General features: G+C 38.2%; 2 protein-coding genes across 3 annotated transcripts; both read left to right on the top strand.

Moving 5' to 3' along the window:
- Positions 1–2,145: 2,145 nt before the first annotated feature.
- Positions 2,146–8,824, top strand: gal3st1a (galactose-3-O-sulfotransferase 1a). The gene is made up of 3 exons (XM_055049158.1): positions 2,146–2,527; positions 5,223–5,373; positions 6,623–8,824. The coding sequence occupies exons 2-3, from the start codon at positions 5,246–5,248 to the stop codon at positions 7,770–7,772; spliced, it is 1,278 nt and encodes a 425-aa protein (XP_054905133.1). The 5' UTR covers positions 2,146–2,527; positions 5,223–5,245; the 3' UTR covers positions 7,773–8,824.
- A 2,289-nt stretch (positions 8,825–11,113) lies between these two features.
- Positions 11,114–19,823, top strand: lztr1 (leucine zipper like post translational regulator 1). 2 transcript variants are annotated; one of them, XM_055049270.1, is made up of 19 exons: positions 11,114–11,678; positions 11,769–11,831; positions 11,912–11,968; positions 12,468–12,547; positions 12,634–12,742; positions 13,415–13,498; positions 13,585–13,642; positions 13,749–13,888; positions 13,976–14,177; positions 14,473–14,583; positions 14,690–14,782; positions 14,892–14,987; positions 15,487–15,676; positions 15,761–15,930; positions 16,166–16,449; positions 17,090–17,239; positions 18,242–18,347; positions 18,464–18,544; positions 18,994–19,823. In XM_055049270.1, exons 1-19 carry the CDS (start codon positions 11,527–11,529, stop codon positions 19,108–19,110), a joined length of 2,343 nt encoding a protein of 780 aa, XP_054905245.1. In that variant the 5' UTR covers positions 11,114–11,526; the 3' UTR covers positions 19,111–19,823. The 2 variants fall into 2 exon arrangements, with proteins under 2 accessions (XP_054905245.1, XP_054905244.1); XM_055049269.1 differs by having other exon boundaries at positions 15,484–15,676.
- The last annotated feature ends 992 nt before the right edge of the window (positions 19,824–20,815 follow it).

The following is a 20,815-nucleotide window of genomic DNA, read 5'->3' as shown; positions in this document are numbered from 1 at the left end:
TATATATTTAGAGCTTTTTCAAAATAAGAATCTGAAAAAGTGTGTAGGATCTCTTAAGTGATTATTTATGAAACTAAGCCATCAGTTTACGGTCTTGCTGCTTGCCTCCTACAGCTGGGCACAGATGTGGAGAAGATGCAATAAATCACAAGAGTTCCCACTAGAGTATTGGGAGGTCTCTGTGCTTGTGCTGTGGGACTCATTCATTGATTGGGCTACGCTAGCAGCAGTGGGTGTCGATGACATAGGGATCAGGCCTTCCACCCTCTGATGAGCGGCTCTGATCTTGTGGGACTTGCCCATCACACTCCGCTCTCCCCAGCTTCCTAACGCTGCTCACACCCAGCTCCACATTCCACGCATGCCCACCCTGTTCGAGTCTCGACCTGACACTTGGTGGGGGTGCCTGAAGGCAGAGGCATTCCCAGTGGAACAAACGCAGCAGTGTTGCGCTCCGGCTTGACGAATGTGGGATTAGCAGCACAGATCGAGTCTGTCTTCTACAGACCCGAGCGTCAGTAAACGGGAGATGGAGTTGGGGTGTACTGCACTGGCGAGGCATTGTGGCAGCATATTGCTACGACCTGCCGTGCAGAGCCAAACAAACTTGTCAGCCACAGTGGAATGCTCATTTTATCCTCTACTGAAATACCATTGTCTGACATAAGAAATAATTAGGAGCAGCATTTCCACAAATGTGGCTTATGCCTTTTGCACAAAACAAAGAACATCTTGCCTTGGAAAAGTATTCAAATCTCTTTGTCTTTTGCAAATTGTGTCACGCTACAGTCACAAACTCCAATGTTTGTTTTGTGTGATAGATATGCTGGAAGACAATTTGTGTGGTGTTCACATATCTTTTTATAGCAAAATATGAAAGAAGATATATCTTTTCCTCTTCTTTGTAAAGGAGCTCCAACTTGGTAGGAATACCTGCAGAGGGACTAAACAAATTTCAGATTCTCAATTAGATTTAATTCTGGGGTTTGACAGCAGGAGTGAATGCAGCAAGTCAATCTGCTGGGCCTCCTTAGATAGAAATTTCTAAAGTACTTTGAATAACTTAAGTGATATTGTGTGATAAATTGGAATAAATGTGTGATTGCACTGAATTTTTAATTTTTTTGTAAAGTGCCTTGAGAACATATAACTGATGCTATATAAGTGAACAGAACCTTCAGACCATTCAAATACATAAATATATGTTCAAATTGTATTGTATATACAATACCGTTTTCTGATTTTCAAATTGTGAATTTTATTTCTTGTTTTAAATTGATGTTTTTCGTTTTCAGGCAGGAGTGGACAACTCCAGGCCTCGAGGGCCGGTCTCCTGCAACTTTTAGACGTAGCTCTACTTCAACCACACCTGAGTCAAATAATGAGGTCACTAGCAGGACTCTGGAAAACTCGACTGCACTTGGAAGGGTACTAAGAGTTGCAGGACACCGGCCCTGGAGGACCAGGATTCCCTGAGGGCGGTGATCCTGCATGTTTTAGTTCTCTCCCCGGTTTAGTGCCTGGACCAAATGATGGCTCATTAGAAGGCCTAAGAAGAAGAAGTTCTCACCAGGGAGAGAACTAAAACAAGCAGGGCCCTCGAGGACCGACTTTGGGCACCCCTTGTCTATATCATACAAACTTTAAATACTGTGGTGTTTTTAAAGTGTGAAGTATGGGACATTAAAACCTGTATCAGCTAAAATATTTCAGGAAAGTATTGACTTGATTTATTGATTTGATTAAACAGCAGTTACAGGTAGAACTTCAGCTTCTAACATTACTGACTTTACGAAAAGGGAAGTGTTTGTTCATTTTATTGTGCAAAATGTAGAAGCCGTACTGTGTTTATTCATTCTACCGCATGCAGAGCTCCAGCTTGCTAAATAAGCACATCAAACAATAGACAGTGCAGTTTTGATCAGCTGGAACAATTATCGCCTTTGTGCTCTGGATTTCTGCACTTGTCCTTTTTATGCCTTTTTCCACCCCTCCTGTCAGCATGCAGCTCAGACTTCAGTGTCCACGCTCAATAGCCCTCTGTGTGGACACAGAATAGGGGCTATATACGGCCTCTCTCCTTCTCCTCTTCTCCCTCCCTCCCCTCCTTTCCCCTCCTTTTTTTTTCATGCTCACCGACTTGTTCATGTCCCCTGACAGAGGAGAGACGTTGACGTCACAGGTGGCTACATGAGCCTCCCTGCTGTGCTTTATTCAGCAGGATCAGTTTTGCAATTGAAAGTGAAGGGAGGAGGCAGCGCAGGTCGGAGGCATCAGGTGTGCACGCACAGTGACGGGGGAGAAAGAGGAGAGGAGGAACAGCCAAACAGATGAATGGGAGCCATGGGATCATACAGGTGATGAGACGATCACAGCAGTCAGTTGAGTTCAGATACACGAGGAGCCTCAATAAGGAGACTGACGTCCACAAATCATCTGGAAATGGATGCACAACATGATGGAGTAGGACAACTTTGAAGGATGCCCAGTCTTGTGCACTTGTTTCTCTTTGGGTAAATGCATGAAGGTAAGAAGTTCCTCTTTTGAGATATACATTTGTTCTAAATGAATTTTTTTTTTTAAGTTGAGGTTTTAGGTAATTTGTAAAATGACTGGAATGTCGCTGATAATTTACAGCCTTTTCAGACATGCAATTGCGCAGAAAATGATTCAGAATGTGAATGTGATTTCTGTCAGGTTCAAACTTTTCCTGAAATATTCAAACACTACACAAATAGGAGAAAGACAGTTTTAGATTTACTTGGGGCAAGGAGAACGGAGAGGATCGTGCTTCAATTACAATCTCCCACTGAAGCACTTTCTGCCTCATCCTTCTTTTTTATTTCCCAGGGGCGATCCCTCGTTACATAGCTCATTTTGTTATCTCCAGTTAATCACATAGTGTTGCTTCTTCTGTTCTCTTGAATCACAGGCCTGTTACACCTATTAGCTGATGTAGTGCAAAGTGCAGAGTTCAGTTCTTCTTTGTTTCCTTCTGTAGCTACAATGCAAGAACTGATGAACTCAGGCAACAATTGGAGCTGTTGCACCACAAAACATCTTCACACAACAATGCAAACATAAGATAACGTGTAGTAAATATTTCTAACAATTTCTTAAAGAAATTTTAATCTTAGCCTATTACACCTGCTTCACAAGATTTAATTTCCCTTTGGGACTAAGAAAATACTTTTGAATTTGAATTTTTGGGTTGAATTTTACTATATTTAAATATTAATGTTTACATATTTCTTAGACAAAAATACTTAACAAAAAAAGACAGAAATGTGCAATTTCTGGGGATTTCTTTCAAAAACAGACCTAATGTGCACATCAAAGTCTTATAGTATTAAGTGTGAATGAACAGCACATTTGTACTTCATAATAATCTTTTTTGCCTCGTCAGAAATGCTTCAAACTTGGAATCGTTCACTTGTTATCCTCACCAGCACTGGGTTACATTGGTAGAGTCGCTATAACTCTGGGCAAAGTTTCTCACTTTATAGATACACATGGTTTAAACCCGGATCTAGATTAAAGCTTAATCTAGATCTTGACCTCCAGTGCTTGAATAAAAACTAAAAGAGAAATAAATAATTGCTGTCAGTTTGACCATTATCAACTTTTAACAATAGTGTGGTAAATAGTATGGTAAACATGGTAGCAACAGTTTTATTTTAAAACAAGCTGATTTCCAAAACAGAAAATATTATTTATGATAAGAATGTTCCTGTAGTTCTTAAGTCAAAAACCCAGATTTTTTGAACACCATTATGAAGACTGACAGATTTCCTCCCCTCCCCCACCTCCCTTAAAAAATTCTCCAGGGAAGAAAAACTTCTCAACAATTTACACAAACTTCAATAAATTCCAATGAATTAATTTCAATTTTAAAAATACTTTATTGATCCTCAAGGAAAAATAAATGTTATAGTAAATCATATTATTCAGGGTTGTGAAGTCTGATGGCCAGAGACACAAAGGATCTCTTAGCAATCTGTTCAGCTAATTTGAAGAATGCTGTGTTTTGTGCATGATTTTCTTGATTTCATGTTAAATGCTTCTCTGATTTGAAGAGTTACTCATTATCAGACACCCACATTTTTAGGATCTAGGTGTATGTATAAAATGTTTATTAAACTTGTGATGTGGCACTTTGACAAACAAATTCCCCAGATTGAGCTGTGACAGAGCATCATTTCATTTTCCACAGTAGTAACATAATTGCAATGGCTAAATGCAGATACCTCATTCTGGGACAACGGTTTTTGATATAAAACAAAGAGAATAAAGTCTGGGAATAAAGCCCTCTCATATCTACAGTGTGTTCTCTACATTATGGCTCTGTGTCGAGGTAGCTTTGGGTCATCTAAAGTTGTAAATCTTCAGGTGTGCTCTGCTGATTCAGCAGGTAGGTCATCTTACCTCAGTCTGCAGGAGAGAACATATATCATTTTCCACAGTAGTGCATTATTTATTCTTTAATTGGGAACACAAGGCTCTGCACTTCAGGCCACAAGCACCATAATTTTTCTTTGCTAACCACAGAGTTAAAACCTGCAGCCAGTGTCACCTCATATAATTTTGCTACCCACGTCATCAGCGGAAAGATGCCTGGTTATGTGAAACTGAGAGGGTTTCTGCTTGAGCCCCACAAAGGCAGCTATATGGAAATGGAAAATGCAAGTTCATATTCCAGATGTCGCCTCACGTTCCCTTCCAGCTTCTGTTACGGTCTGTGGCGATATTCCAGTCCACAAGATTATTGTGTGCAGAGCTGCTACTTACAATATGAATCATTTGTTGCTTTTCATCATTCCTCTATTAAACTTATTTTTAAACCATAACCAGTTGCTCAGTCAAGTTTCTAAAAGCTAGAAATTTATCATTCTTTCTGTAATAGCAATGTATTGTAACTGCGTTGCTATTACAACGCAATTTTCTATTTCTAGTCGGTCATGTTTCTGTCTCAGGATTTTCCGAAACCAGAGAACCGAGATTGTAATCTACGTGGAGTCACTTTCTAATTAAATCCCTGAGGAATGATCTGAGTTAATTATTTAACGTGTCGTCATTGTGTTCTCTTGCCTTATCGCCGATTAGCAGTGACCACTTAAAAACAGTAATAAGTTTGAAGTCCAAGCTTTTTGCAACGCGAGAATATAAGAAAACACAGCTTAATCGGTTATGAAAATGACAAAACTGAGTTCTGTGTCTTTCAGGTAGACTTTGAACTTGCTGGACCATGGCTGGCAAGCAAGGGAGACAATGGAGATCCATGTGCAAAGGCCTCATCCTGGGAACACTTCTAACCAGCTGCATGATCCTGCTTTACTGTCTCCCCATCCAACAAGCCCACTTCAACCCACCTGAGTAAGACTTACAGTGCTTGAGTCTCTTAGATTTTAGGAAAACATTGTGTAAAATCAAAAACATTTTCTGTAACACTCAAGATGGTGTGTAAAATGATGTGACATATTTAACTACAATCCATGGAGTTGATCACTCCCTCTCTATTTTCTGAATTTTATTGTCCTTTTATTTTTATTTATTGTCCACAAAATAGTCTTGACTGTTTTATAAAAAAATCAAGGTTTAATAAGTTTAAAATGCATCTGTGTAGAATCCTAGCTTCTAAATCAGTTTGGGTTTACAATAAATATCTTGGAAGTAGAGTGAACTTTTTCCACATTTTTACCATGTTACAACCTGGTAATTGAATCTATTTTGTCTATATTCAGTTTGAAAGACTTGCACAAAAAGAGCCACATAATTGTGAAATAGAAGAAAATCCATTGCAACCAGTTGTCACCTAAATAGCGTTACCTGTATGTGGTTTATATTCAGTATAAAGCTGCAGTCTATGAAGGCCTGAGAGATTTGCAGGAGAACATTAAAGAACAAATATAACACATCAGACATGACGGGAATAAATTTGTGGAAAAGTTCAAAGCAGCAACAAAAAAATATTCTGCTATTTAATTCTCTAAACAGGAATAGAGGAAGGAACAACTGGACTCTGAACTTACACACACACACACACGCACACGCACACACGCACACACACACACACACACACACACACACACACACACACACACACACACACACACACACACACACACACACCATCCCTGGGGATACATGATGGTGACATCATCATGCTGTGGTGAGAAGTATATTTGAAGGAAACCTGTTTAAGGTTGCCAATGATTTGAAACTTGGATGGAGGTTTACCCTCCAGAAGAAAATGTTTAAAAAGTGTTAAATAATATTGGGCTAATAATGGCCCAATCAATGGCCATTATTAGCAGTTCAGATTAACGATCCTCCACTTGATGAATTTTAAAATATAGTCAGCATGTTTTAATCCCAGTCTGACTGAGATTGAGCTCTTTTAAAAGGATTTCAGTCTCTATAAACACAATACATTACCACTGCTACTTTATATTGACAACAATATTGGTCAGTCACATTATATAAATGACAATGAAGCTTTTGTTTCAAATGTAGCAAAATATCTAACGATTCAGTGGGTATGCATAGTTTTGTAAAGCACTGCAATCATTACTTTTTCCAAAATATCTCCACCTTACAGCCTTTTTATGTTTCCTATCTGCAGGGTCCCAGTGCCTTACTCCTGTGCCCATCGTCCTTCCCATCTTCACCCTAAAACATCTGCCAACATGTCCCAAAAAAACTCCAGCCAGTCATGCTCTCCTAAAGTGGACATAATGTTCATGAAAACACACAAAACGGCCAGCAGCACTTTCCTCAACATCCTGTTCCGTTTTGGAGAGAAACACCATCTTCAGTTTGCCTTTCCCAACAGCAGGAATGACTTCTTTTATCCATCCCTTTTCCAACGTTCCCAGGTCAAAGACTACAAACCTGGAATGTGCTTCAACATCATCTGCAATCACATGAGGTTCAATGCTCCGGAAGTGGCTAAACTACTTCCTTTAGACACGTCCTACATCACCATTCTGAGAGACCCGGCAGAACTTTTTGAGTCATCGTTCCACTATTTTGGCCGGATAGTGCCTTTTACCTGGACAATACCGGGTGACGACAAGCTGACGGAGTTCCTGCTTGACCCCCACAGCTACTTTGATCCAGAGGGCTTTAATTCCTTCTACCTCAAGAACCTGCTGTTCTTTGACTTTGGACATGACAACACTCTGGAGCTGGAAAATCCACAGGTAGACGAGGGAATAAGATTCATCTCAGAGCGCTTCCATCTGGTCATGTTGGTGGAACACTTTGAGGAATCACTGATCCTGCTCAAAGATGCTCTATGCTGGGAGATGAACGACTTGCTCTTCTTCAAGCTCAATGCCCGCAAGGGGTCCACTGTGTCTAAACTTACCCCTGAGCTGAGGGCCAGGGCTCTTGAGTGGAATGCCATTGACTGGAAGCTATACCAGCATTTCAACCAAACGTTTTGGAAGAAAGTAGATGCCTATGGACGGCAGCGTATGGCCAAAGATGTGGCAGAACTTAGGAAAAGAAACAAAGAGATGGCATCGATCTGCATTGAGGGAGGCCATGCAGTAGAAGCCGGCAGCATCCAGGAGACAGACCTGCAGCCCTGGCAGCCAATAGGAGAGAAGTCTATCATGGGCTATAACCTAAAGAAGAATGTGGACAAAAAGCATCAGAAGTTGTGTCGTAAGATGTTGATGCCAGAGATTCAGTACCTGACTGAACTTGGGGTGAACCTCTGGATCACCAAGCTGTGGGGCCATGTTCGAAACATCCTTAACTGGTGACCTGAGCATGAAACTACCAATTAAAAGAAGAAAAGTATATCAGAGTACAGTTGGCAGATACCACAGTCGACACTGAACACACTCTGTAAGAACAGCAAAAACTTTGTAGTGTTCAGCTTTGAAACACTGAAAGGGAGTGGATATGTTCACAACAAACTAAGTAGCCTCTGACGAAATCATGATTGTTGCCATACCAACTAAATCTTTAAGGAAATATAGAATGGTTTCTCATAACTTATGAATATCAAACTGTCCTCCTTGATGAAAATGTTTAACTTGGATGGACGGATTCTGAATGATGGGTAAAAATATGGTGTTGAAACAGTGAATGTACAAGTATTAACTCTGACACTGCTGCATTTGAAAGGTACAACTGGCCAAACATTAAACAGAAAAAATCTAACAAAAACATTATAAGGAACATTATAAGAGATGAATAACATCTTACTATAGAAATAGCCCTCCGTGAAGATACAAAATTTTAATGAATTGTAATATGTATAATAATGATGGTTACCTTTTAAGAGTAGCACTTGAAAGGCCTAAAAACTGGGTGATTGTATAATGCATGGTATTAAAAACAGAGTGAATACCCGTTATTCAGATATCTACTGAATAATATGAGGAAAATCATCAAATTAATCAAAAAGGAAGAAAAGCTCTATGCAATCAAAGCAGTTTTTTTATGCCTTTAATAGTATTTGTTAAAATTTCTGCTACATTTTACATCTTGAGGGTCTTTTCTCCTTCTAATGTCTGAAGATTAGGTCTTAAGCAGCATGTTCTTAAGTTGTGTTTGCAGGATTTTTAGCTGAACAATTATATTTGTGTGTTATAAATTGTGAGAAGTAAATATATAATTTCTCTTCTGTGCTTTGATGGTGAATAACAGTGTTAAGCATGATCTGCATCCCTGACTATATGCAGCCTTGATGTCATAACTTGCAGTGGCAGAAGGAAATCAATAGGAAAGAGTTATATTTTTTGTATTACTCTGCAGGATTGCATGTTTCTTCATTTGGATTCATTTAATAATAAATCATCTGTTTCTATGTCTGTTTTTTTTTTCTTGTTTTCAGTAGTTCTTAAGGGATTTATTTGTTCACTAATTTCTCTGCTGCCTACCGGTTTCCATTCGATCCCTCATTGATACAGACAATATGTCATAATTGTATTATTTAGGTAAAAGGTAACATTTTCTATGTTCAAACCAAAAGTAATTTAAAGCTGAAAGTTTCTTCTGATGTTGTTTTTCCAAGTTTACTATATGATGCAGAATGATACAACGGTCGTTAGTATCAAATCCGACAAACCAGTTGTTCCTTGCAATTAAATGGCAATAAAGATTACAAACTAGACGTTAAACGTAAGAGTTACGGGTAATCCAGATGAATACACACACACACACACACACACACACACACACACACACACACACACCACACACACACACACACACACACACACACACACACACACACACACACACACAATTTTTTCTTCCTCTCTGTCTGACATTAAATTATATTAAACTTTTGTCTGTTTTTGGAAGTGGCAATTGCTTGATTATGTCCTATAATCAGGATATAATCTATATTTATTTATAGATTTGTTTCCTCTTTCTTTGTTCCACAATTCTGAACGTGTGTTTTTAAGAAATGTGGATGAGTTGAAGAAAAACATAACACTGTGTGGACCTCCTGCCGTCTGCACTCTGCCAATCCTCATCATTCAGGCATTTACCTGTATCTGCATCTCTGCAGAACATCCTCAACATTGCACAATAGTAGAATAATTTGAGTAGTTTGTATGCCTTTCATTTTGACCCCGATTTTCTCCTGTTTATCATGGTTTGGTAGGTAAGTTATTTTTATTTGTTTTATTTATTTTTGAATTGATAGGTCAATATTTTAGGTACTTTCCTTTTGTTTGTTGTTTTGGCATGAGTCTGCCCAGAAGCTACACCCAGTCCCTTCTGAGCATTTATGTGTCCCATAAACAAATCATTGTAAAAACGGTGAATCTGTTTTGTGGCTGCTTGATGTCTGATGAGGATGAATGAATAAATACATAAATATACTTCATTAATCCCAAAGAGAAATTCACATTTTAGTACAACCTGTCCAAGACAAGTGAAACTGCAGTCCATCACCCAGAGGGCAGCTCCTACCCTTCTTGTTGTCATTTAGCCACACCTAGACATGACAATATGCATAAGATGAATAGAAGACTAACAAGTCTTCTATGCATAAGATGAATAGAAGACTAACAAGTCTTCTATTCATCTTATGCATATTGTGCTCCACCCTAAACATAGGGTGGAGATAAGGTGTGTGATTTTATCTGGTGTTGTGATCCAGATATAAATCACTACCACTGGTTTGTTTGCCGCCCTGGGCAATATCCCATATGGTCCATATAAAAAGCGCCATTGTTACTTATTATAATGTGGCTTGTTTTTACAGCACATACTATTGTAAAATACAGAAAAACCTTTACAACCTAATAAAGGCAGACCTAATTGTCACCTCTCTGAAAAATTGACAGTGAGATGCTGAATTACCTTGTTGGACCATGTCTGGCATGTCTTTTCAGAAAAATCAAAACAGACCAGTCACATAGTATAATGCTGTTTGAGAAGATTAAAACATATACATTGGATATTCAGTTCAGTTCAATTTCATTTATATATTATGCCTTAAATAACTTGTGTCAGGTGAATATCATTTTCGGCATATTTAAGGTAAGATCAAAATTGCTGAAAGAAAGAAGGTTATAGTAGTTTATGGTTCTGCTAGAGGACTTAAAGGGATCCAAGAAAAATTTGAAATCAGCTATGCAAATGGAGGACAACTGCCTATATACACAGATCTGGCCATTCATGTAAGTTTGCCCTGAGAGTGCACTGCAAGATCCAGAAGTCTTCAAAATCCTAAAATATTTACAGTCTCTTCCCATTGTTGAAACATTTGTGAGAAACACTTCTTTTTCTTTTTTCTTTCTATTATATATATATATGTATATATATATATATATATATATATATATATATATATATATATTATATATATATATATATATATATATTATATATTTTTTTTTTTTTTTTTTTTTTTTTTTTTTTTACAGGTTTCAGAAACTCAAAATGTGTTTCCCTCGCTCCTGCTTTTTTTTTAACAAATGATGCCCGAAGAGCGCAGTCACATCGAGCACATATGGAAAGCGCCATGACATACACTCTATTCCAGGCGGTGGCGGTAATGCACCGAAATGTTGTTTGCCAGTCGCTATTAAATAAAAAGAAGTGCGAGTTGAGTCTTTTCAACAGGAAGTGACGCCATCACCGGGTGTGAAGGGGGCGTGTTATGATAATCCTATTATTTTGCTAGTTTCTGTCTCGAATACCTTCCATCTATCTATATTTATCGCAGTTTTTGGTCGGTGGGGAAGATATTTTAACATAATAAAAGCAGAAACTTGCTAACATTTGGAACAGTTTGTGTTTAGCTTAGCCGAACAATGCTAGCTAGCTAGCAGAGTATATTGTACGAACTACCAGTGTTATCTTTTTTTTTATTATTTAAACTTTACTTTAAACCTTTTTGCCTTTCTTTTGGGAAACTTTATACGCGTTTTCAAAATTTAATAGCTCTATTAGCGGAAGGCTGCCATTAATAATGTCGTTAACAGAGGAAAATTTTACGGATGAGTTGCCCTGAGAACTGACCCTCTGTCAGATGAGTTCCTAGACAAAATGTCCTGCAAATCAACTAAAGTGGCGCCCAGTGTTGATTTTGACCACAGCTGCTCGGATAGCGTGGAGTACTTGACGCTCAACTTTGGCCCATTTGAGACAGTACACCGCTGGAGAAGGCTCCCTCCATGTGACGAGTTTGTGGGAGCAAGGTAACTTTGTGCCAATCATCCTCAGGTCGTGACTTATTTCTTTTCCTTTAATCTTGTGTTCACCCTGAGTTTCTATTTACTTTTATACAGACGCAGTAAGCACACTGTCGTGGCGTACCGGGATGCCATATATGTGTTTGGAGGAGACAATGGGTGAGTTTTTAGCCTGACAGTTGATGCTTCCTATTTTATGCACAACATCCAGAGTGTTTCAACTCTGCGCCTCTCAACAGGAAAAACATGCTGAATGATTTACTTCGCTTTGATGTCAAGGACTGCTCTTGGTGTCGGTAAGTCTGCATTTCATAATAACAAACTTTAATTGTTTTCTTATGTGACAGATCAATTAAATTTCATCTCTGTCTGTGTGTTATGGGTTGATGACCTGCTAGAACCTTAGTTCTGATCATTTGGTTGATGTCTGAATAAAAGCTTCCCAAAAGCATGATGTTGCCACCACCATGTTTCAACCTCAGGTCGATGTGTACATGGTGATGTACAGTGTTAATTTTCCACTACAACTGTCCGTCTGCTATGTTCCTTGGTTTTTATGACACTGACTACATTTATTAATTCTATGATTTATGAGGAAAAATGACTGTTCTGAGTTTTACATAATTATATCAGATAAAAACGCACTCATGCTTTACTTTCTAAACTACTTGTTAATCATTTTTAAACAATGTATGCCTCTCTTTCCACACAGATATTTTCATTACTTTGCTTTGATCTGTCGCATAAAATATTTTAAAGTTTGTGGTTATAATGTGGTCTCAATGTGTCTCACAGAGCTTTCACCACTGGAACTCCACCAGCTCCAAGATACCACCACTCTGCAGTGGTCTATGGCAGCAGCATGTTTGTCTTTGGTAACTTGGTTCTTCTTCCTTTTTAGTTTTAAAAATATGTAATAAAATATTTTTGAGTCCTCTAAAGGTCTATTTCTGTATTTCAGGGGGCTACACAGGAGATATTTATTCAAATTCAAACTTGAAAAACAAAAACGACCTTTTTGAGTACAAGTTTGCCACAGGACAGTGGACCGAGTGGAAGGTGGAGGGAAGGTAAACATTATTTGTATGTATGGATTAGATTATTCAAGAAGAATTTCATGATGTGAATTTTTATTTTATTCATTTTTTTACTAATGTTTGAATTTATTAGTTTTTACGTGAGTGGTAAGTGATGTTTGTCAAAAGTCATCATCCAAAAATGTTATGTAGTGTTTGCAGGAGGTTAAATTATTCAGTAACTTTATTTGAGAGGGTGTACATAAGACTGACATAACACTGTCATAAACATGAATAAGACCTGTCATGAACATGAAAGAGTCTTATGAATGTCTTTGACTGTTGTCATGAAATGTCATTTGGTAAATAGTGACACTTTTAATGCAAAGTTGCTTTAAAAGATGCATGGAAAGTCCATTAAAAGTCCCAACTTTGCATTATTTTGTGATTAATTACACTTTATTTACAAAATAAATATCTGTGTCAGAAATTTCCTTATATAAAGTACCTGGCAAAAATATTCATATTCCTTTGAATAAAAGAAAGTTGGCACTTTTAATGGGCTTTCAATGCAACTTTTAAAGCAATGTTGCATTAAAAGTGTCATTATTTACTACATTCATAAAGACTCGTTCATGTTCATACAGGTGTTATACTGTTAAGCTGTTTTATTCTTTATAGGGTTACAGTACACACTACTCTGTGTATTCTGTGACTTTTTTTCAGCTTGCCAGTGGCCAGATCTGCACATGGTGCCACAGTGTACAATGATAAGCTGTGGATTTTTGCTGGATATGATGGGAACGCCAGGTATGATTTTTAAACTATTACTCTGATCTCACTCTCACACTGATGTGCTGAATTATAATTCAGTGATGTTTGCTTTTTGTGTGTAGGCTGAATGACATGTGGACAATCAGTCTGCAAGACCGAGAACATGCATGCTGGGAAGAGGTCTGTTCAGTTCTTCTTTTTTTAAAGAAATAATTGCAAATAAAACCAAAACATATAGAAATAATATTTCTCTTCATCTGCTTTCCTTTGACTTTGTGTCCACCAGATTGACCAGAGTGGGGAGATTCCTCCTTCTTGCTGTAACTTCCCTGTCGCTGTCTGCCAGGATAAGATGTTTGTGTTCTCTGGTCAGAGTGGAGCCAAAATCACCAATAATCTGTTTCAGTTTGAGTTTAAAGGCCACATGTGAGCATTTATTATTTTTTTAACAAAGCTCAAACATTAATGCGTCACATCTCTATAAACTAAAGTAGCCAACATCCTTGTTCTCAGGTGGGCACGCATCCCAACAGAGCATTTACTGCGGGGCTCTCCTCCTCCTCCTCAGAGACGCTACGGACACACTATGGTCGCCTTTGACCGCCACCTGTATGTATTTGGAGGGGCTGCTGACAACACTCTGCCCAATGAGCTTCACTGTTATGATGTGGACTCTCAGACCTGGGAGGTGATTCATCCCAGTCAAGACAGTGAGGTATGAGTCTGGGTAATCCAGAACCTTTATGAGTATGGAAAAATCTTTTAATTTCCCAACTTAATTTGCTTCTCCCTTGCCTAAATAAAGGCATTATTCCTTCCTTCCCTCCATCCATCCTTTTTTGAGCTCGAGTTCCTCCTTTCTTTTCACATTTGTTTGTGTCCTCTTTTTTCCTCCCCTGGTTATCAGAATAGCATACTCACTGACTGAATTTGCATTTAAGAAACTACAGAATTTTTTGCAGTCCTGAAATTCTCTTTAACTGGAGTTGAATTTGTCTTTTCCCTCTCAGATGCCCAGTGGGAGACTTTTCCATGCTGCTGCTGTGATTCAAGATGCCATGTACATTTTTGGAGGGACTGTGGACAACAACGTACGCAGTGGGGAGATGTACAGATTCCAGGTAAGTGGAAATGATTGCTAAAAAATCGTTCGTAAATTTGCACTTAGATTTTATCCATGACTTGCAAAGTTGATAACAAGCTGCTTCAAAAATGCTTGTCTTGCAGTTCTCAAGCTACCCAAAGTGTACCCTTCACGAGGATTATGGCAAACTGTGGGAGAACCGTCAGTTCTGTGATGTGGAATTCATTTTGGGAGAGGTGTGTGAGGCTGAAGTGATTCTTCCAAACTCATGATTGAAATTAAATCTTGGCTTCCCCGTAGTCCAGCTTTTTTCAATGATTTGTCTTTTTATTATTGTGTTCACAGAGAGAAGAGAGAGTCTTGGGGCACATAGCCATAGTTACTGCCAGGTGTCAGTGGCTGCGGAAGAAAATCCTGCAGGCCCGAGACAGGCAGCGACAGGTCAGAGTCACAAACATCACGTGTTTCAGGAAATCATTTTAAATCCACAAAGTGAGCTAAAATCTAGTTTCTTTACTGCATTTCAGATACAAAATAGCTGTGAAATGTAATTAAGGTGCAATGGCAAGCTGTTAGTGGGACAATTATTAGTCATGCTCTCTACAAATGGAAGATGAAAAGAAGAAAGTTGTTCTATTAAAACATAAGATGTCCGGCACTCAGTTGAAAATCTGTGACCAGAATTTCAATTTGTTGTTTACTGAAACTCTCCTTCCAATCTCACTGGAGTTTGTTAATGATGATCCACTTATGTCTGTTCATTTTAACTGTGTATTTTCCTAGCTATGATGACATTTAGCTAGCCTTTCTGTACAGAACAGTCACAGGAACAAGCGTATAAAGCACTAGTTTTAACAATTCATATTTAAGTAATAAATTGTGTTATTAATATGGTGGTGAAATGCTAAAAAAAAATGTTGCATAACTTGTTGTTCAGCAGAGGACCAAACGTGAGAGTAGTGAGGAAAGTGATGAGGGAGCAGCTGGAGGCCCAAGAGATGTCCCAGCAGGCAATAAGCCATCGGGCACACAGCCCCTGCTGGAGGTATCCATCAGGGAAGCAGAAGCTCAGCCTTTCGAAGTCCTAATGCAGTTTCTCTATACTGACAAGATTCAGTACCCTCGCAGAGGTACACCCAACCTTTCCCTGTTTAGATACTAAATCCAGCAATGTGCTGTTAAGAGTATTTATATATTCCTGTATCTACACACAGGTCATGTCCAGGACGTTCTTCTGATAATGGACGTGTACAAACTTGCTCTAAGTTTTAAGCTTTCACGACTGGAGCAGCTTTGTGTGCAGTACATCGAGGCGTCTGTGGATCTGCAGAATGTTCTGAGTGTTTGTGAGAACGCCAACAAGCTGCAGCTGGACCAGCTCAAGGTACAGCCCAGATATAAAACAAACAAACTTAACAACACCAAATAAAAATCACTCTTCTAGTGACCTCTAGTGGTTGTAGTTCAGAGGAGCTTTAACTTGACTTTTCAATTTCACAGCAGCAAACCAGTTTGTCTTAATTTTGTTCATATTAGTCTTTATTATGAGATGAGCAAGGAAAAGGTAACTTTTTATCCTAATTCAAAAATGAAAAAAAATCTTATCTTCCCTTCTCCAGGAGCACTGTCTCAACTTCGTAGTGAAGGAATCCCACTTTAATCAGGTGATCATGACCAAAGAGTTTGAGCATCTTTCCACCCCACTGATAGTGGAGATAGTGCGTAGGAAGCAGCAGCCTCCCCCCAGAGTGTATTCAGACCAGCCAGTGGACATCGGGACGTCTCTGGTGCAGGACATGAAGGCCTGCCTGGAGGGAGGAGGACTGGAGTTCTGCGACATTATTCTGCTGTTAGACGGACATCCTCGACCTGCACACAAAGCCATCCTTGCAGCTCGATCCAGGTAGTTCGAACTTTTAATTATCTGTGACAAAACCAAACGTGTTGGCAGTTCTCTTACCCATGGAACTTTTTAATTTATTGCATATTATGTAATTAGACATGGAAAAATGACTTTTATAAATGTAAAGTGGAAGAAAAATGATACATGATTTTAGAAAAAAAAATGGAGTCAATACTGTGTAGGGCTGCCTGTCACCAGTTAAAGATGGGCAATTTATAAATCATGTAACTAGAATCTGTGCCACTTTTGCACACTTATTGATTGAAGTTAAATGGATTCAAATGGCCTAGTCAAAGTTCTGCATTGACTAGGCCATTGCAGCTCTGACTGTGTTCATCATGATGCTCTTCGCCATGTTTCACAGTGGAGATGGTGTATTTATTCATTCGGTTGAATCTGCTGAGGTAACTTCACACTTTTATTTAGGGGTATCAGATTCCAGGGAGTATATTCCTGGATGCCACCCTTCAGATTTGCATTTGTAAATAATTTTGAAAACCATCCATAATATTCCTTCCACTTAACAATTATACTCTACTGTGTGTCAGTAGGTCAAATTAAATCCACACATCTGGACAAGAGTACATTTTTACTGACCGTCATTTTTTTTCCAGACTGATATCTTGTATTGATATTCCAGTTACTTTGAGGCGATGTTCCGCTCCTTCATGCCAGAAGACGGTCAGGTGAATATTTCCATCGGTGAGATGGTCCCAAGCAAGCAGGCTTTCGAATCCATGCTGCGCTACATTTACTACGGTGACGTCAACATGCCACCAGAAGATTCTCTGTATCCTTCTCAAACTCTAGAATCTCAAACTCTGATTCTTTGCGTAATTAAATATTGACAGGTTAAATTAGATGGATATTTAGCTAAAAATATTTTTATATTTTCAAGTTGAAGCTTTCCTTAGTCTTTATCCTATTTCTAAAAAATATCATGGCCAACATCCTGCAGAAAGTTTTCCACAAAATTAATTTAAACTGTTTATTACAGCTGATTGGTAATGTTGTTTTTCTTTAGCTCATGGTTCGCTGGACAGAAAATAAACTGGTGGCATAAATATAGAATCGGACAATAGTAATGATAGGAATCTGTATAAAGGAGGAAATCAAAATACAGGATCCTGAAATCCTACTTATATAAACAGCAATCCTGGTTTGAAACAGGTGATTAATGAGTCCCTCTATTCTCACAGGGCATTAGTTGTATTTGTTTCTAAAGCTATTTTGGAAGATGAAGGTAGTGATCAAAACAAAAAAGGTGCACATCAGACGAAAGTTCAGATAGATTTTTCTTCTGGCTTTTAAAGCTATTCCTTTTCCATGCCGAGCTGTGCTTTGTTGAGGGCATTGTTTCTAAAAATGTATTTAAAGCTATATATTTTGTATTCTTTCATCTCATTATTGAAGTCATTCCACAGATTCATGCCTCCAGCTAAAGCAAAGAAATTCATCTTTTTGAACCTAAAACGTCGTCTGAGTTTGAATAGATTTTCTTTTCAAACCATATTTGCAGGGAGTAAATTATGTTTTGGTCAGTTTGTAATGTGTTAAATGTCTTTACACATTTAACACATGCAAAATGTGTTTATCTATTTTACAATTTTTGTGGTGGCTGTTTGATTCTTTGCGTTTTCGCACACTTACAGAAAGTAAGCTATTCAAGGACATTAAAAAAGGTAATTTTTCGATCCTGAGTTATACATTTTCCACTAACGTGACTATATCTGCAGTTCTTTTCGAACATCTCATCTGTTTTGAGCGTTTTTCCTTGACCACTGACAACCAGCTATCTGTTTGCTGCTCCATATTACTACGGCTTCTCCAACAACAGGCTCCAGGCTTACTGTAAGCAGAACCTGGAGATGAATGTGACTGTGGAGAATGTCCTGCAGGTATTTATATTTTTTCACCCTGGGGTATATGTGACCTAATTGGGGAAACACAATCTCTTTCTTGCTGAATAAAGAACTTCTTCTCTCACTTCTCGTGCTTGATGGCCCCTCCCCAGATCCTGGAGGCGGCAGACAAGACGCAGGCTCTGGACATGAAGAAGCACTGCCTTCACATTATTGTCCATCAGTTCATCAAGGTGGGTGGGCTCGTATCTGAAGCCTTGGGGATGTGCTGCCCACTCAGTGCAGCTGAGCTAACCCTCTAGTCTCGTCGTCTTTGTGGGGAAACTGACACGTTTGACCTCTTAGCGGAAAACGCTCCGTTTTCTGAGTAAAGAGGAGACTGTTTACAGCTTGGCCGGCTGTGTAAGCACCTCATCAAAGAGCAGCGGGGCGTCGCAGTGGCACTCTGATTATTGTTTGTTATCTAACAAAACAGCGAAACACTCAATTTTCACTTTCCTTCACTGGAGTGTTAGCTCTGCTGTTTGTGTTTCTGTTCTGCTTCTCCTTTTTTTTTTTTTTTTCGTTGTTGCCATTTTTTTTATGCATGTGAAATCAACGGCTTCTTATCACCCATTTCTGTCTCTCATTGTCTTAATTTTTGAAGCATTTTTTCATTTTGCTTTGTTCTCCCCTCCCAAAGGTATCCAAGCTCCCCAACCTGCGGTCTCTCAGCCAGCTGCTGTTGTTGGACATCATTGAGTCTCTAGCTACGCACATATCTGACAAACAGTGTGCTGAAATGGGCTCTGACATTTAGGATAACTCAGAAGAGCTATTTACTTCTAAGAAGCCATATATCTCCTACTTACCTACTTCTATTCATTCCTGCTGCACTGGAATTCATTTATTTTATTTATGTTTTAGGTTTTTTTTTGTCCCTGCATGTCTGACTCCTGTATGATGAATGCCTTTCATCTACGCTGTATTTTGTGTCTCGCTGAATTTGAGGCAGCAGTGAAATCAACAAAGAAACCAGAATGTGGCTTAGAAATGTTAAATACTGTAAAAAAAAAAAAAAAAAAAAAAAAAAAAAACTTTTTACACTTTGTCATTTATTTTGTAAACTTTTTGCAAGCTTGTCCTCTGCCCAGTATTTATCAAGTGTTTATAAAAACCCATAAGCATTTCACTGTTCATGATTGTGACATTATATGCAGAATGTGTTTCAGGAAGGTCCACTTTGTCCACATGCAGTTTAGACGCCATCCGTCTCGGTTCTTCAGTTTGCTTTATTCTCAGCTGTGATCAAGCCTGTAATATGTGATGTAAGGAATCAGTCATTGTATACAAAGTATTAGAATGTGTTTCATTATGTCTGTGTCTAGTTATAATGTTACCAGTACTAACCAAAAAAATCACTATTCACTTTAAAAGGAACCATCTAACAGTGACCATTACGTTACTGTTGCAAAATGTCTGTCCATGTAGGATTCATGCGATGAAAGCCTTAATAAACTGCATCATAAATCAGTCATGTTCTGCGCAGACTGTGTTGAATTTATATGAGACACATGGTTTTGTTTTTGACTTTTACTTTCTTCCATTTAAACTTGAAAGCACTTTCAAATTCAACTTTACCTTGGTTTACGTGTCTAAAACGCTTTTACTTGTTTCTCTGCTATTCATGTTCTCAATAAATCTCCATATTGCCATTTAGTTCAGTTGAGTTGGTAATTAACCCAAAAATAAAATAGAAATATCTTAAATTCAACTATAAGTGAAAGTAACTAGGATACAGTTGCAATATTGATTTTAAATCTGCTTATATAATTGCATGAATTGACTATATATTGTATATATATGGAATCTGTTTTATAAAGTGTCTTGAGATTGCATCTGTTGTGCTATTGGTACTGCTGACCACTTTATTTCAGTTCCTCGCAGATATATTAGTTTTTTAAATATCAGTTGCATAGTTTGCAAATTACCTCATTGGCCCAGGCAATTAAAGTTATTGTTCAACCTTGGACTTCTCGCAAATCTTTAAATGTTTTGTTAAGGTTCAGTTCTGCCTAATTGTTGTTTTCTTTATATGTAAGACATGTAGAACAACATTTCACCTGCATGTCACTGACACTTTACTCCTCATTTGTTCTTGCAAAGGCTTTGAAACATGTCCAACATGCCTTTGAGAAAGTAAGAGAGCATTTTTTTCATCCTTATCTTGTTAATACAGAGAAATTATTAATGATTAATTATTAATGTTCATTCTCCCAACAAAAAGGATTCACTTTTTATTTGACTTTATGTAAAATATAAAATGTTTTAATCAGACTTTTGCCTGAAACTGAGCTTCGAGAAATACTGTTTATTGATCTTTTGTGCTTATTGACTTTGCATTTTGGATTGACAATTTATCTTTTTCAGCTTGGAAGACCTCCTTCCAGAGATTTTCAGTCAAACTGAAAACTCAGGACTCTGCGTAGGACACTTCAAAAATGTTAAAATTATTTAGAAGAAGC

The sequence above is a fragment of the Poeciliopsis prolifica genome, unplaced genomic scaffold (assembly GCF_027474105.1).
Source record: "Poeciliopsis prolifica strain line A6 unplaced genomic scaffold, Auburn_PproV2 SCAFFOLD028, whole genome shotgun sequence".
In the NCBI taxonomy this organism is placed as follows: Eukaryota; Metazoa; Chordata; class Actinopteri; order Cyprinodontiformes; family Poeciliidae; genus Poeciliopsis; species Poeciliopsis prolifica.
This window is presented reverse-complemented; position numbering and strand designations above follow the sequence as displayed.

What these genes read in the sequence shown, in the direction of transcription:
- gal3st1a (XM_055049158.1), top strand. Translation starts at nt 5,246, where the DNA reads ATGGCTGGCAAGCAAGGGAGACAATGGAGATCCATGTGCAAAGGCCTC. An exon ending in GCCCACTTCAACCCACCTGA is followed by an intron (nt 5,374 to 6,622) that starts GTAAGACTTACA and finishes TCCTATCTGCAG; the next exon opens with GGTCCCAGTGCCTTACTCCT.
- lztr1 (XM_055049269.1), top strand. Translation starts at nt 11,527, where the DNA reads ATGTCCTGCAAATCAACTAAAGTGGCGCCCAGTGTTGATTTTGACCAC. An exon ending in AAGGACTGCTCTTGGTGTCG is followed by an intron (nt 11,969 to 12,467) that starts GTAAGTCTGCAT and finishes TGTGTCTCACAG; the next exon opens with AGCTTTCACCACTGGAACTC. An exon ending in TTGTCCATCAGTTCATCAAG is followed by an intron (nt 18,545 to 18,993) that starts GTGGGTGGGCTC and finishes CCCCTCCCAAAG; the next exon opens with GTATCCAAGCTCCCCAACCT.